The sequence below is a fragment of the Lacerta agilis genome, chromosome 1 (genome assembly GCF_009819535.1).
Source record: "Lacerta agilis isolate rLacAgi1 chromosome 1, rLacAgi1.pri, whole genome shotgun sequence".
Classification (NCBI taxonomy): Eukaryota; Metazoa; Chordata; class Lepidosauria; order Squamata; family Lacertidae; genus Lacerta; species Lacerta agilis.
In genome coordinates, this window is record NC_046312.1 from 76,061,050 (window position 1) to 76,078,809 (window position 17,760).

General features: G+C 42.5%; 1 protein-coding gene across 4 annotated transcripts in view; it reads right to left on the bottom strand.

Annotated features, from left to right (window-relative positions):
- The window catches only part of KMT5B (lysine methyltransferase 5B), a 30,878-nt gene extending 14,149 nt beyond the window's left edge, over positions 1 to 16,729 (bottom strand). Inside the window, exons 1-3 of one of the 4 annotated variants that reach the window (XM_033156089.1) lie at positions 16,585 to 16,729; positions 5,160 to 5,395; positions 2,616 to 2,763 (exon numbers count right to left, since the gene is read on the bottom strand). In XM_033156089.1, the coding sequence (XP_033011980.1) occupies positions 2,616 to 2,763; positions 5,160 to 5,319 (308 nt within the window). In that variant the 5' untranslated portion in view covers positions 5,320 to 5,395; positions 16,585 to 16,729. The other 3 variants (XM_033156080.1, XM_033156092.1, XM_033156097.1) reach the window with 3 other exon arrangements.
- Positions 16,730 to 17,760: the final 1,031 nt, after the last annotated feature.

Here is a 17,760-nt window from a genome sequence, read left to right on the forward strand (position 1 = left end):
TTTCATGAAAAAAATCACGAGGCACACCACCATTAGAAAATGTTAAAAAAATTAACTCTGTGCCTATATTGACTATATATAAAGTAATTTTCCCACGGCACACCAGGCAACATCTCGCGGCACACTAGTGTGCCACGGAACAGTGGTTGAAAAACACTGCTCTAGCCTGCCATAGCAAGACAAGTCTAAGATGCCAGTCAAAGGAAAGGGATTGTGCTGCCAGTGTTAAGAAACACTTACAAACTGACTCAATGTGTGTTGCTTCCACACAAATGTTCAGTCGGTTATTAAAGAGCAAGACATCAGACCTAGCTCCCTAGGACTACTTTACTTTCATATCTTCAATACACATGATGACTGATGTCTCAAATTGTAAAGAAGTCAAAATGTATGTGTGGTTAGGCTGCGGACCAGCAAGTTGCTTTCTGCTCCAAAATTTGCCCTTTTTTAAAATAAAAGTGAAAGTTGAAAATGTAATATTCTGAAAATCTCATCTCTAACTCATCTTCTTCTTACTGCAGTGGTTAATCTATTCTGACTCTCTCGTGACCACTGTATCAGAAACCATTACTGAACTAAATGTATCAAAAACATCCCCAGCACAGGGATAGAGGAAGGAATTGAAGAGATTAATGAATATAGAGTGAAGACTTTTTAAAAAACAACAACAACAACAACTGTGATTGGATTCTTTTTTATAACCAGTTAGCTGAAATGTGTTCTTCAGAAATTCTTTAGTATTTTCATTTAGATGACAAGGTACACTGGCTCTGCCACAATCAAATCCTGGCTTAATAAGACAGGAAACGCATGTGTTTCATACACTTACACACAACCCTTCTGCTCCAGCTTTGTTTCTCTCTTCACGTGAGCAGTGAAACACATCAGGAGTGAACTGTAAATGAAAGTTACCTTTCAAATTCTGGCATGTCTGGAAGCCATTAACCAAAGTTCCCACGTAACAAGAAACTATGGTTAACAACCGTGTCCTGGTTTGTTTCCTCATTCATGTGAAGGGTGAGGTGGGAGCAAACGGGTTGCTTGCGAGTACAAGCAGCTCATGTATATCCCGGCTTATTAAACCATGATTTGATTAAGCAGATGTGGGCTCTATGTTCAAAAGATATCACTTTGGACCATATTTTGCAGAACATTCTCATTTTTTGTAGAGCATTATCTTTAAGTAGGTTTAAAGGTATTTTAAAGAGCAACCATTTTATGAATTAGAACATTTCCCCCACAAAGTCAAGATGCAGGAAGATCCAGAATTGAAATATTTAAAGCAACTTTCTTCTCAAGGGCTTATAAAAAAGCCTCCTATGATTCTATGAGTTTCAACCAGAAATAAGTTATCCTAATACCTGAAACTGCCACAATCTGACAGATTATTCAAACTCAATTTAATGTCTAAGCACAAAGATCTCATCTAATAAAACCAGCGTAAAGACAGCTACACAGAAACAAATCTCCAAGTTTCTTAGAATCCCCTCCCCACAGGAATCTCAAAACTCTATAGTGGCCTGCTCTGTATACCACAATAACCTATTGTTTAAAACAAACTGTGGTTTAATGTGAAAATGCATCTTACTGGCACATCCTACCTAAAAGTTCCTGGAGTGCTACCCCAACTCCTGCCACATGACAAGTCAGTCCAAGTCTGGTTTATTGTGCCATCCAAACCTGGACTCGTAAGATTTTTCGAAACAAGCCACAAGCAGCAACCTAAGTTTTCTTTAGTTTACAATTCACAGGATTACATGCAACAAAGTTGCTCTGTAACCAGAAGGACTTCTGCCTACACAGTGGGACTGCGTCTCCCCCCCCACCCCCACCCAAGACAAATCTGTTCTGAGGAGTCGTCTTGCTTCATCTGTGGTGCAGTTGCTGCGGAGTATTACAGAAGCTTCTAAGCTGTGTACACTTCTGAGCCAGTATGAAACGTAAGGTTCAGCAAGATGCTTTAGAGGTTGGCTATTAAAAGTGTTATTTATTATGCTGAAAACTGAGCTTAGTGCGAGGAAAGTAAAGAGAACTGGAACCCACCTAACTAAAAATTATATTGTGGGCTCAAGAATGTGAATTTTAACAAAAAAAAGATGCCTACTACAAAATACAACAATAAATGGAGAACTCACATGTTCAATCGGCAAATCATATTACGTCAAGCAAATCACCTAATGAAAGCTAATCTAAGTGATAAAAGGCAGCGATCAATCATTTAATGATTGATCGTAATGACTGTCCATATTGTTAATGAGTGAGATATCTAATCAGCACATGAATAGTAAGATGTGGGAACACTTATAGAATGGTCTGGATAATTCAAGATTTTGGTAGCTGAATTTCTGTAGCTTTGGTTACCCACAGGATTTAGCCTAAGCCCTCACCTGGTGCAGACAATGGAGATTAAATGAAATATGAATGAATGAGTCTACTTGGCCAAACATTCTGGTCCCAAGGGAATATTTGAAGCACAATTCCCAACACATTGTTTTATTTTAAATGTTTTTTTAAAAAAGCAAGCAGAATTTGAGAGCTCATATCTACATTTTTTCTTTACTATTGATACACACAAGGCTTTATGTTTTCTAGATAGATAAAGCAAAGCAAGTTACCTAGTGTTCATTTTATGTGTTTGAAAACCTAAATATGGATCAAGAACCAAACTAGTTGCTAGGTCATCGTTCTCACACAGCTCCTTGGCAGACATTCCAGAGGAAGGCACGTAGCGACTTTGGCCCTCAAATCCCGAACCACCACTACCTGCATAAATCAAAAGAAATATTAGTATTAGCCAAAATAGACTACTGACTTTTCTGGATCTTCCCCATTTAAGAGGCAATCCCATGAAGGACAACAACATGAGCAACAGCTTTGAGACCAATGTGATTTGTCCTAATATGGAAGTTCAAAGTGGAGGCAACATAAGGTGGGAGAATGGGTCTCTGCTGTATGACTCCAATCACATCCTGTTTTTTTATTTATACATCATATAATAAAATAATAATAATAATAATAAATAATAATAATAATAATAATGTATTTATTTATACCCCACCCATCTGGCTGATATCACTCTGACCTTGGGGAATTTAGTTTTTAATATAACAAACGAGGTCCCTAAACTTCAGTTTACACCAATTTATACCACATGAAACTATTTGGTGACATTATGAACATTCAGTGATGCTGAATTAATCATTAAGAGCCATCAAATGACACTAAAGTTTTTTGGTGTCATTAGTACTATTAAATATATAACTAGCACTAAACAAATATATTCTAAACAAGATTGGCACGGTGGCAGCAGTGATGCTATTCTAGAAAGAAGCTAGTCCTCTATCTTATTTGCATTTGACCAGTGGTGCCTTTCAGATGAAGCCTACGTGTCATCCTAAATGCCTTCACAATACTTTTTGCAAGAGGTATATTGTATTTCATTTTATAATTGTCTTGCTTTGCACATTTCCAGCTGAAGTGCACAATGTTTATTTAATCCTGAAAAGCTCAGGTTGGGAATATTATAGATTCCCTTTTGCATATGCAAAATAAATTATAGAAATTGCCATGCATGCATTTAATTGGTATCCAAAGTCAATATTTGGGTTTTCAAAAGTTTTGATCTATTCTGGTAAAAACAGGGAAGGAAGAAGGAAGAAGACATCAGGGACATACATTTGGAGCTGGTGAAATGAGTCATGGAAACTATATAACCTGCCAACCAGAGAGCTAACAATGTTTTCTGTTGGTTAGTGAATATTGAGTAGATAAAGACTGTTCAAATATTTTGAAGACACAATGGCCTTATACTTAGCACATGCTTGGTTGACTGTGACATGCAAAATTTGCTTTTGGGCAAATCTTTCTCTATTTTAATGAAAAAGAGCCACACAGCTATCTCACTTCCCTTCTAACATTAAGTAACATTAAATAATATTTGCTTAAAATTAATATATAATGGAAGCGCAGTTGGAAGCCTCAATAGTAGAGCCCTACTTAACACAGCAGAGTTGTTTCCAACTGTATGCCAGTAGTTGACTTGCAGAAAAAATGAAAAAAAACTGCTTATGCATTTAGTCAATGACCAGCACAATAAGGGAGCTGTGATCTCTTATGAGATTATGAATACTGTTCTGTGAAAGTGAAAAATCATGTAAGTAGACCATGTGCATGAGCTTTGTCTTGCTTAAAACGTGACCATGTTGTCAAAATTTATTAGCAGAGTCCCTTCCAGCTTCAGATTAGGCCTGAAACATGAGACAGAGCATCCCACTTGCTGTCCAGCATAGAGACAGATATTGAGGAAGGATCCCTATTCCCTTTTTAAGGCTCTTAATTCCTAGGTTCTAAAAGTGCAAAAGGAAAAGCAGGGCATGCTGTAGACAGATGGGAGCAGGGAAGCACAGGTGACCACCCTCTGAATAAGTATTTGTACCACTGCTTTTTTTAAAAAAAGTTAAAGCTAATAATTTCAGGCAGCCAAATTTTGTACCAACTTAAATTTGTAGTGGCACGTGAAATACAAACACCTGCATAATAAGAATGAGAATAAGAAACATTTTTCTGTCATTAGTTGCATATGGCTATGCAATACCAAAAACCTTTTAGTAGTATAGTGTGTCTTGGGGCACAATGGTCAACCTTTTCCTTACATATGATAGAGTAGGATCATCAGATTTTTATTAATATCTAAGACATAAGTAAATAGAAATTAAACTGAATAAGCACAAGGTCCTTGCAACTACGGTATTGCCATGAATGCCAAGACCACAATCCATGTCCGTGTGAAGTAAATAACAAATCTCTCACTGATTTCATAGCTGTAGACTGCAGCATAATCTGGGACACAACATAATGTGGAAAAATTGAGGTATGCACAATTTTTCTGATAATTCACATTTAATATAGAAGAATATTCACATTTAAGCATTTATTGGAACTTAAGATTTATTTCAGAAATAAAGAATTATTCAACCACATTAATCTGTCATGCAATAAAGCAATTTGTTAGCCAGAAACAATGTAAATATGTACAGAGAAAACAATAAACTCAACAAATACATTTATTACATTAAAAATGCACACAATATTCCATAAGGAAACAAGAAATTACAAATAATTAACTAGAAATCACTCCTATCACATTAGCATATACATACATCTGCTTGACCGTCTCTCAACGCCATTTTTGCCAGTCTTTGGATTTTCCTTTCCAGGGTGCTGCAATTTGGACTGGTTCTGATGGTGATCATTAGATAATCTGCTTCCATTTCTCCGGCCATTCACCACCATGTTCTTGGATTCTCCCAGCCACTTCATTCCCACAGGCAATTTGTCCCCGTTGCATTTAGTCCTTCTTCCAAAGGCTTTAAGAAGTTAATTGTAGTTCAGCTTCCTAGTAGAAACAGAATACACAATAGTTAAAAACTCTGTTGTAAGATGTATTTATTTATTTACTGCATATGTCAGGTGGCCTGTAACTGACATACTGTGGGCAATGCAAAGATTATTAGGTATTTGGAGCATGTAGAGACTGCTACTTAAAAATACCACAGCAGTGTACAACATTAAAACAAAAAGCAACAGAACATATAAAATACGGCTGAAAAAATATACTCAACAAATACTGTCTGTGAATGAACTCATCTTTACAGAAACCCTAAATCCCTATTGGCTTAAAAGAAAACGAGCTATTTGATCCCTATTGTACAGTGTATAGACATACTTGTAAATTCAGCTCAAACTAATCATTTTTGAACTACCACTACAATACATTTAACGGGTAAGTTGCCAGAGTTCTACAGTTGTACCTTGGTTCTTGAACGTCTTGCAACTCAAAGGTTCTGGCTTCCGAACACCACAAACCCAGAAGTGAGTGTTCCAGTTTGCGAACATTTTTGGGAAGCCGAACGTCTGACGCAGCTTCCGATTGAATTGAGAACCAAGATACAACTGCATATTACAGTTGATGACCATTTCATGCAGGGGTTCCATTCCTGTCCTCGGAGTGTGTATAAGCACACCCTGCCCCATTCTCCCCTGTTCCACCCTTTTAGTGATGTTTTCAGGTCACTTCCAGGTTTGGTGCACACGTGCAATTGTGCAACATTCAGATGTGTGCTAATCAGTCATTGTCTCTAATTCATTTTCCAATTACATTACTGACTGATCTGGGATTTGCTGTACTAACTCATGGAAGGATCAACCACAAAGCTTAGACTAAGTGTTTGGAACATACAATAACAAAGTACCTTTTACTACCAGAATAAGTCTCACCTTTTAAAATCCAGTCTTGTAAATTAAGTCCAAAAAAGCTAGCAGTCCTTTATGGAAGAAGGGGTTTTCCTTTCTCTATGACTAACGTGTATAGCAGGTAGAGAAAGAACAGATTCCTCTGTCTTTTTCTCTACCAATTCACTGCATTTCCATGCAAGATGTGATGCATGCCTTCCTCTGCAGTCACCACAGTATTCAGAAGGCTGGCGGAGGAGACAACAGAGTGATCTGTCTCTCCTCTATCATCCTGCTCATTCACCAACATGGAAATCCATGCATTTCCCTGCATGAAATTCCTTACTGTGTAAAAGCTACCAGGCAAAAGCCTGTTTTAAATAACATGAAAGCAAAAGCTTTAATCGTGGCAACTCAATACACATAACTGCATTCATCTCTTTCAAATTACAAGCTATTAACTACTGTTAGTCATTAAACTGGCCACTGGTTTCACAATTGACAATAATACAGAGAGCAAGCAACTCAATATTTTCCAGTTCCCAATGCTCACCTATATTCCATATGTTGATGAGAGTAAGTGTTAGGCATTAACGCTTTCATTTTTCTACTTTGAGGATTAAAAGTAACTCGCAATTTATGAACATTTAAACTGTGTGCAATTAGCTTTGTGTGCTTAGCAAAAAAATTGAAATAAATAAAAGAGGAGGAAGAAAGGGGGCAAGCGTCCAGGAAAAGACTTTGGCAACCCCATCCGTCATTGAACCCAATACATTTTGACTACTGTAGATACAATTTTGGCTATCCCTGGAATGTAACCCCAGCGTAAGTTCAGAGTCACCTGTATTATATCTTCTGGAATAACTTTTTGCAGCACTGGTTCAGTATGAGAAATCATGACAAGAAACTGACTTGAAAAAGATGATTCATTGCAAGTACATATCTGCAGAAATGGAACTGCACTTCCCACTAATTGCATTTTTGTTAAGAGAAAACAGTCTGAAACACACACAGCAGCACTCTTAGTACTCAAACACTTATCCTTTTTGTAGGTTTGGTGAGTTGTAGGGAGCCTTATTCCAGTGCCTGAACAGAAGGAAAAGAAACAAGCAATAGTCTGGTCTTAATCCATTGTGGACCAGCTACCAAGAGATCCACTCCAAAGCAAAAAGTGAAGGCAAAGTTGGGGATGAGCTGAAGTCAGCAGCCACTGAATTCATTTAGAAAGCAGACAGGAACATAAAGGAGTATGAAGCAGGACACAGGAGCAGTATACTGTGATGTCAGCAGAGGGGACTGGATGCAAGTACAAAGTTCAGGAAGCAAGTGTTGCAGAATTTGACAGGCCACCAAAGTAACCAATTGCTGTTCTGGAAGTACTCAGCAGTAGTCAGCATCAATGTTCTACTGGCAAAGCAGCTGTAAAAGCATTGTGGAGCAGAGGTATCTGTATCTAGATCAGTGGTTGAATAATGGTTGATTGTTCTGGGGAAGGGCATCAAGTAAATGCTCAGGTTAACTGTTCTTTAGCATATCCACATAACTGCCTTCAATCTGGACAATATGCTTCTGGATGGGCATGCAAGCCTGTCCATCAAAGGCTGTCAGTGGTCCAAAGCATTTAATGCAGCAACATTGCTAAAACTTTGGATGTGGTCTCAATGAGTCCCTTTAATGGGAGACCACTAAAAGCCCCATAGTAGAATGGGAAGTATATTAAATATTAACACATGTTTAAAGTGATTTTTAACAGACATGAAAAACGTCCGTCATCTTGATGGTTGGGGGTGTTGAAGCTGTCTGAATGATGGATTGGCCGCAGTCTTACGGCAGTTTCTAGAGCAACTGCCTAGCATTGGATGCTTGTCCTAGAATGAGAAGAAATGTTTCAGTTTTATGCAGAATTATTGTCTAGAAATGTGGATGTTGCTCATTCCTGAAGACACAAGAAAACTGCACAATATTCTCCTGCCCCCCACTTTCCAGAGTACATGCACTGGACTCTTGTGTTGTGTGCACCACTGGATGGGGTTTTGGGGGGGATTTCAAGAAAGCTTTTTTCCTATGAAATTATTAGCACTATTAGGTCTTCGAGTCCCAACTATTTTTAAAGGTCAAAGTGATGGTGAGAGTCCACTACTCTATGGAAGAGTATCTGCAAATTTGGTGGTGGTCCTTTCCTCATCTAAAACTTATTACCTGCTTGGGTCACAGCAATCAATCAATCAATTGGAAAGATTTTTTTTTAAAAAAAATGAATGGGCAAAACCTCATAATCACATTCCATTTTAACAGATCTAGATATCACCTGCTTACGAACCAAACTATCAAGATGGAGGGATGAAAGTCCTGGAAGGCATGCTTCTTAAAACCTCTTAGGTTTCTTCACTTTGACAAAATGTACCGGCCCTGTTTCATTTCCCCACCCTTTTCTTTCAATACTGATTTCAGACTGTCAAAGAACATGTATGTATTCCAGCTTTGAGGTCTTCCAAACAGCTGTATGTTCTAATGCACAAATACAGACTATTATAATTAGTATTACTTACTAATATAGCAGGGACACGGGTGGCGCTGTGGGTTAAATCACAGAGCCTAGGGCTTGCCGATCAGAAGGTCAGCGGTTCAAATCCCCATGACAGGGTGAGCTCCCGTTGCTCGGTCCCTGCTCCTGCCAACCTAGCAGTTCGAAAGCATGTCAAAGTGCAAGTAGATAAATAGGTACCGCTCCGGCGGAAAGGTAAACGGTGTTTCCGTGCGCTGCTCTGGTTCGTCAGAAGCAGCTTAGTCATGCTAACCACATGACCCGGAAGCTGCACGGTGGCTCCCTCGGCCAATAAACCGATACGAGCGCCGCAACTCCAGAGTTGTCCATGACTAGACCTAATGGTCAGTGGTCCCTTTACCTTTACTAATATAGCAATTTATCATTTTTATTATTCACTGGAGCCAGCCATATCCCAATGGTCTGAGTGAACATAGAAGTATCAGATAAAATGGCCATATCTTTATTGATATTAAAATTCCACTATAGAAAGTTATGAATATTTTTAATTGTCTACACACCAACAGCTAATCAACTTCGTGTTTAAGAGAGAAGATAGAAGAAATCATTTTGTAAGCTACTAAGTTTAAAATAACTTCTCAGTTTGTGTACCACATATTATGGGATAATGGGTTGGTACAGTGGTACCTTGGTTTAAGAACAGCTTAGTTTATGAACTTGGATTAAGAACACTGCAAACCCGGAAGTAGGTGTTTTGGTTTGTGAACTTTGCCTTGGAAGTGGAACATGTTCCCCTTCCTGTTGAGTGTGTTCCATTTGTAAATTGAGTCCCTCACTGCTATGGGAAAGTACGCTTTGCTTTAAGAATGCTTTGGTTTAAGAATGGACTTCCGGAATGGATTAATTTTGTAAACCAAGGTACCACTGTATTCATATGTAATAAAGGAAATGCACAGAACTGAATCCACTATTCCTTGTCCTCCATGGGGTTCATTATAATTTGAAGTATTTAATCCCAAATGAAAGAAAACTGCTAAAAGTTGTTGAATAAAGTCTGTCAAGGCTATTCTCTATGAGTAGGCCTATCTCAAACGTTCTAACAATCTAGGTAAGAGCAGAAAGCACCTGTAGCGGTTGAAGCGCCCCTCCCAGGGAGCAAACACTGCAATTTGGAAAACTGTGATTTGAATACTAAGTATTACAGTATTTACATTATTTGCTAACTTTTTTAGTCAGGCTATTAATAACAAACAACCTATTTTAAAGGTTTATCAGAAGCAGAATAAATTGTTTAAACTAAAACACATACATCAGCCCAGGTATCCTAAGCCAGGTATCCTAAGCTATCCAATAAATACAAACAAAAATGATCCTACCATTTTGTTCCCCCCCCCAAAAAAAGCTTCAGTACCACAGAGTGGACAGTCCTAGCACCAGAGTTGGTCTGGAATAGGATTCTGTACTCAAGTGTAATCAAAACATTTACAGCTTCTGTTCATCACAGTATTGCAGGTGCTTTCAAACTCTGCTAGTATTCAAACTGTACTAGGAATAAAAGGGAGGGGGCAAAGACAGGAAGTTCAACATCAGGGGCCCCCAAACTAAGGCCCGGGGGCCGGATGAGGCCCAATCGCCTTCTAAATGCGGCCCGCGGACAGTCCGGGAATCAGCGTGTTTTTACATGAGTAGAATGTGTCCTTTTATTTAAAATGCATCTCTGGGTTATTTGTGGGGCATAAGAATTTATTCATTTTTTCCCCAAAATATAGTCCGGGCCCCCCACAAGGTCTGAGGGACCAGTCCCCTGCTGAAAAGGTTTGCTGACCCCTGTTCAACATGTAGCATTCATTTTAGGTCTCAGCTAAATGAAAGGAAAAGGGTGGAAGGGGAAGCAGACTATAGGTCAAAGAGAGTATACATGGAAACAAGGATCTCATTAAAACAAGAACAAGTATTCCACTGATCCCTATAATCCAAGCACGGACGCTGTTTACCCATACTCAATTACTTTCAGTTGAATACCCATTCTGTCCTAATATCCTTTTTACTTAAAACTGAATTGCTGTGGAAGTCTACCTTCAACTTCAGGAAGATACAGTGGTACCCCGCAAGACGAATGCCTCGCACAACGAAAAACTCGCAAAACGAAAGGGTTTTGCGAGTTTTTAGTTGACTCGCGAGACGAATTCGTCTATGGCTGTTTTTCACAAGACGAATTCGTCTGGCGAGGTACCACTGTAAGCCGGCACCGGACCGCACCGCGCCGCGTTTTAAAGCTGCAGCGAGCGAACAGCAGTGCTGCTGTTCGCCCGCTGCAACCTTAAAACGCGACGCGGCACGGTCCGGTGCCGGCCGGAAGGGGCGCCGGCCGATCGCGCCTGGCCACCCAAAATGCGCAGTCAAACCAAGATGGCAGATGCAATCGGATGGCACCCCTTCCGACCGGAGCCAAAAGGTAAGACTTTACAGCTATGGCGCGGCGCTGCGTTTCGGTCCGGTGCATGTCGGAAGGGGCGCTGGTCGATCGTGCCCGCCATCTTGGGTGGGCAGGTGTGATCAGCCGGCGCCCCTTCCGACCGGCACCGGAGCTTCGCGGCGCCGCGTTTTAAGGCTGCAGCGAGCGAACAGCAGCCTTAAAACGCGGCGCTGCGCGGCTCTGGTGCCGGTCGGAAGGGGCGCTGGCTGATCGCGCCCGCCAAGATGGTGGGCGCGATCGGCCCGGCGCCCCTTCTGACCGGCGCCCCCGGACTTTTTCCCCCATAGGAACGCATTAATTAAATTTTAATGCGTTCATATGGGAAATGGTGCCTTGCAAGACGGAATTTTCGCAAGACGAAAAGTCTTGCGGAACGAATTTATTTCATCTTGCGAGGCACCACTGTAAAGAGTCACAAGATCTGTCCCTCTGACCAGCTTTTTTCACTTGAGGTTGCCAATGACTCGATGTTAAGATGAAGTCAGTGCAATAAATTACATTATCAATGGCTCAGAATCTTTATAAGAAGAAGACATAAATCTTGCTAGAAAAACTACTTACTACAACTGCAACTTGCATACATTTACTGTAGATCAATCTTGCAACTTGCCAGCAAAGTGATAGAGCTGACATGATGCACAAAGCCTGCGTGCACTAAACATAAGGTTGCAACTAGGGTATTATGCCAGAATCCCATCAGCACAATCCCATGGGTTAATGCCAAAGCAGCAGTTACCACCACCACCTCCTATAGGTAAAACTACTTACTTGGTATATAACTGGTGAAAGAGATGATGATGGGATTATTTGTACACTATAAGCCTTTCAACCCACAGTAAGGAAGCAATATAACACTATTTCACACTAGTGTAACAGCCAGTTTTTAACAGTACAGTGGTACCTTGGTTTACAAACTGAATCCGTTCTGGAAGTCCATTCTTAAACTAAAGCATTCTTAAATCAAGGCACGCTTTCCCATAGCAGTGTGGGGACTCAATTTACACTCAACAGGAAGCGGAACATGTTCTGCTTCCAAGGCAAAGTTCACAAACTAAAACACCTATTTCCGGGTTTGCAGTGACAGCGTTCTTAATCCAAGTTGTTCTAAGAACTAAGAAGTACCGGTAAGAACTAAGCTGTTCTTAAACCAAGGTACCACTGTATACCACTTACATGAAAGGTAAGTTGGATTTGCCTCCAACTTGCTCTGCAAATACATCACAATCACTGTTTCACACATTTATTTGATCAGAATAAAAAATATTAGAATCATGAAATAATATGGAGAATGTACAATTAAAACACCAAAATATCACCTAGTGGCTAGAATTAAATTATTTTTAAATGAATTTTTATTTAATCCCTAAATTGAGTTATCATCTAATTCTAGGACCTTAAACATTACAGTAATGATAATTCGTAAAGTTTATTAATCCAGTCATTTACTAAAGGTTTGGAGGCTGTCCATTTTTGGCAAAAACAAACAAACAAACAAACAAACTACAGGACAAAAGTCAGGTGTATTTTTTTCTGTTTTTATGTAATTAGGCTCACTTTGGACAGGTACCAAATACAACTACAACGTAAATTCTAAAACAGTACAGAATAAAAAAAAAACCCTGCACACAAAGTGAATTATAAAGATTCAAAAACAGCATGGCTAGGTGAAGTGGCACCACAAACCACTCCATCTACAGCCCTGTTGCTCACATTAACCAGGGTGGAAGGTGTGGGAAGGAAACTTCCCTTATGCGCTGCCATCTCCCAGACTGGCACAGCAAAGGAGTTGGACTGAGCAATTCTACTACTGTCATTTGATGCTAGCAGGGCTAAGTCCTGTGCCAGTCCTGCCCTTGCACCTTTCTGTCTCTGATATGCCCAATTTCAGGTGTTTCCTCAGGCTACCACTGGAAGGGGTATTATCAGTGGTTGCTTATACCCACCCTTTGGGAAATTTGAGCACTCCTCGTCAGTTGCCAGCAGGGCTGCCTCACTGACAGAACAAGGAAGGGCTGGGCAGAGGGGCAACTTTGCCCCATCCAAACCCTCTCCAGCGCAGAAGATTGGGGTTTTGGAATACTCCGCCAATTAGGTTTTGCTACTTTCTTCTTAAATTTTATTTAACTAATACCTCCTGAAATGTTATCTACATAGTCAAATCACAGTTCAAGACTCATCCAACTCAAAAAAAGCTTCTTAAATTCACTAATATCCAATAAAGCATTTAAGAATACATCCTGGACAAGTTTTTACTTTAAGCGTACAAGAAGTGCCTCCTACATTTCCAATGAATTGGGATGAAAAACAAATGCAAAATATAACTTCTGTTATGATACACCCTGAACAAACATTTGTCCACAACAATGGTGGATATAATGTGCTGCTCTATTATTTAAATGACTAAGGTAAGCAAGGGAAAGGAGTCAATACTGAGACCTAAACAAATGCAAACAGTATAGAAGTAGTTGTCAAATTTATGGCAAGCTACTTCAACAAAATACTTTTCCAGTTCTCCACAGCTCAAAAGGGTGTGTACTTGTAATGGGTTCTAATGAAAGATATCACCGTATCTGTTTTGCATCCCTTCAACACAGCTCTCACAAAGAGCAGATGGTCTGAAATCTATCTAGGCTTCATCATTTCAGTAGGTGGGATTCATGTGATTGAATACTGCTCTATTCAATTGCCTAGGGATAGAAACTAGGAGGTCAGAAAGGACTCTAGCCTAACCTCTCCCTAGTATTCTAGTTTTCTGTGTGTAGGCAATAATTCTACCATGTGGGACCCACCTGCAGCCTTCAATAGCTGTTTGTAAGAAACAGTTCCGAGAACAATATATATAGGTGTCTTTTTCAAACCTACAGGAGCACTTTCTGTATTGACATCAGCAAGAAATCCCTGTGCATTGCAAATATTCAGCCTAATGGACAACATCATTGCCCTGCATGAACTGACAGCAGAACACAGCCAGCAGTCCCATGCAGCTATATACTGCAGGGCAACAGTGCTTGGGCAAGAGATTTATTAGGAAAGTCTGTTTCTGATCCCAATTAGCTTCTGATAATGCTAAGATATCCATGAACAGAGTATAAAAATAAACAAACCACTCTACTCCCCATCACCTAGATCTCAGCATTTGCTTGTTCAACTTCCTTCTGTTTCAAAACAACAATGTTCTTTAAAACAAGCATTTTGGTGGAAAGAAAAAAGTGCTGTCTCAGGTGAGGAGGGCTGGGGAACCTGGGGCCCTGCAAATGTTCTTGGAATCCAATTCCTTAGCCTCAGCTAGCATGGTCAGTGGTCAAGGAAGATGATGGAAGTTGTAGTCCAGGAACATCTAGAGGGCTGCATGTTCCATACCCCTGTAGGAGGTTACTGATCATATTGTATTTAGAAGAAACTGGGTTCATTTTGCATATAAAAAAACTAATAAAACCATCAACAAAAAATAATGGAATAGGGATTCAGTCAATAATTAAAATACACTCTTTTATATTCATTCTTCAGTAATCAGGTGTTTGTGATGGAAAAGCCAAAACAAGTTTCCTAGTTTAATACTGTAAGCATTTCTGCACACAGCTTTGATCGAATCTCATGCAAAGCGAAACTAGCGGTAAATCCTGACAGCTGACAGGATTAGAACAAACTTATTTTGCAGCTCAGCTGGATCAGGGAGGTAAGTCTATTCTACTTTCCGACCCTTAGCTGAAACTGCGGTGCCCCCTAGAGGTCGCCTCTCGTCTTCTTCAGAGGCCGGGAGCAATGCTCCTCCACTCAAGTCAGCCCTGCCCGATCCAGTCACATCTGCTTTCCGTGTCGGGCACCGCTCCCCAAGCCCAGCTCAAACGCTGGGTAAACGAGACACCCAGGATCAAGCTGCCTTTCCGCCACCCATCACAGAAATCCCGTGCCAGCTGCACCTCTCCGAAGATCCGCATCCCCTTAAACGCCGAAGCAGCACAGGAGGAGGGATGCCAGCTGTCACAGCCAACCGGGAGATGGGTGTGTTGCGGGTCTCACAGCCACGGATGGCCCAGCGCCGCTTTCTGCGGGTGCTTCTAAAACCTAAATACTGTAACCTAAGTGGCCCGTCCGATCTTCGGGGGTGGCTCCCCTTCCTCTTCCAGACCCATAAAAGCGGTCCGAAGGCGCCCCGTGCGCAACACCATTTCGGGAAGCCAAGCAGAGGCCTAGGCCTGGATGGGGGAGTCACTTAGGAACCTCCATGTATATGACACTCTCGAGTTCATTGGAAATGCGGACGTAGCTGGCAGGTGTACGATGAGCAGCACCTGGTGCCAGATTCCCCGCTGGGGGGGGGGGGATGCTCGGAGCACCTCGTCCTAGGCTGGACAGTTGCCCGACTGCTTTCCCGGGTGCGCTTGGTGGCCTTTCCCAGTCCCACCCGGTGTGCCCCAAGTGCTGACACGACCCTCTCCGCCACCTCCAAGGAAAGGCTGCCTGGCTCTTCCTGCCGGCTCTTCCATCGCCTCCTTCGCCGCCCGCCCCCCCAGCCCCACCGTATTGTCCTCATCTATGGGCGCCGGAGGGGGAACGAAGCGCACGATGCCATCTCTTTATTTGATGCCCTTAGAGAAACGAAGCCCCTCCCCACATTTCTGCCCCCGAAGACCCTCGTCTCCTCCGTCACAAGTAGGTTCACCCCACTTCGCCCACGGGTCGTCCCCCCACCTCGGGCCCTCCCCAGCCTGAGGGGGCCACGCTTCCATCCCGCCCCCTCCCCGGAAGGAGTGGGGCCCTCGCCGCCGCCGTGCCAGTTCCAGGACCCCCCCCAACACACACACCTCCGTCCCCTCCCCTCGTTCCGCCTCCGCCAAGCACTCACCTCCTAGCTGCCCCTGGGCACTGCAGTCCTCTTCGCCAGCCGCGGCCCCGCAGGTCCACAAAGCCTCCGCCGCCGCCGTCCAGAATCTCGGCCAGAGGCGAAAAAAAATAATCATCTATATATATAAAAATAATAATTCCAAGGGGAAAAATGGCGGATTAAAATCCAAGATGGCGGCGGCGAAGGCGAACGATATCTGGGAAAGCTACCTAGAGATCCATCCGCCGGGCCCCGAGAGAAAAAGTCCTCGAGTCCCCTCACGACGACCCTGCGGCGCAGCAACAACAAACCCAGGCACGGTGCTTCCTTCCGCGAGGAACACCGGGCGCCCCCAGCCAGACCCACTGAGGCAAATCCTCGCTGCGCGCTGAGGTCTTTTGTCTTCCTTCCAGACCCCCTGTTTTCCTCGCACAGCCAGAAGAAGCGCCTCCTGCTTGTGTGCTCCAAAAGCGGCGGAGGGACACGGCAGGCTGGGCGAAGACCTTGCGAGAGAGCGGAGGAATACGCCGCCAAAGAGATTCTTACCTTAGCGTTTTAACTCCACAGGCCGGAGCGAGGTACAGCAACCCATCCCCGTTCGCCTCTGCAGTTTCTACACCTCTCCCCGCCGCGGAAGGACACCATGAAGGCTGTTTGCACGCTTACTCGCAAGATTCGGTGCGGAGGGATACACATATAAACAAGGCCTGCTCAGTATAGTTTGAGAACCCGAAAGAAACCATTAAAAAAAAAATCAATCCGCCCCTTTACCCGCAGCCCTTTAAATAAGCTGGAGCCTCAAGCGAAGACTGTCAGGGCAGTTTGAGCTGTTGGTGGGTCGTCACACGGCAGGCTACCTAATAATCCTTGCGCATTGTAACTAGCCAAGCCGAACGTGGCTCACCGGTCATGTTATGGCCCACCAGGAACTCGACATGCCTTTTATTTTTGCTGCCAGAAATGGGGTTGTCAAGTCCCAAAATAAGCTGAAGATACGACATGGTAGATGGGCTCCGTTTGATTTGGGGGCAAGGTGTCCCGCGTTGTGTAGACCTGCGTTACTGTGTACAGTATACAGTATACTGTATACAGACTCGCTCCCCCTCCTGACTTCCATCACCAGCTTGGGTGGGGTTTAAAAATCTCCATGACTCCCCCCCCCAAAGCTCATCGGGGGGCTTTTCTGCCTCATAGGGCCCCCCCTTTTCCTTGTCCTCTCAAGTTCATCAAGCATTAGGGTGCTTGTCACCTGAGGAGTCGGGTCTATGCTGTCAGTATGCAAAGCAGCATTTTAAATAAACGCCTCATGGGGGGGCGAATTATTCACACCACTTAGGGTGTCAAAAGTAAAAATGACTCCCCGTGAATAGGAAGGACCTCGACTGTGCCCTGCTAACACGCCGTGTGCTGTTGGTGCTACCGTGTTTATACACTTCGCAAGAGAATATAGCAGCAAGGTGTCCTGCGAACAAATGCCCTTAAAATTAGAGACGAATTCCTTTACTTGTTCTACCCAAGTCCTTCAGTGTGCCTTGAGGGCTACATTTGAAGGGTCTGGCTAGCGTGGATTTGATCCTTAAAATTTGCAAGAGAAAAATGGAAGGTTTCTATCTTCTCTCCCTTCCCCTTTCATTGCCGTAGATGCGGAGGTCGTCTAGTCGTCGTTTGCAAGCAATTTTGATGCCTCCGAAAGGAAAAGGAAATTAGCTTTTTGTGTATGTT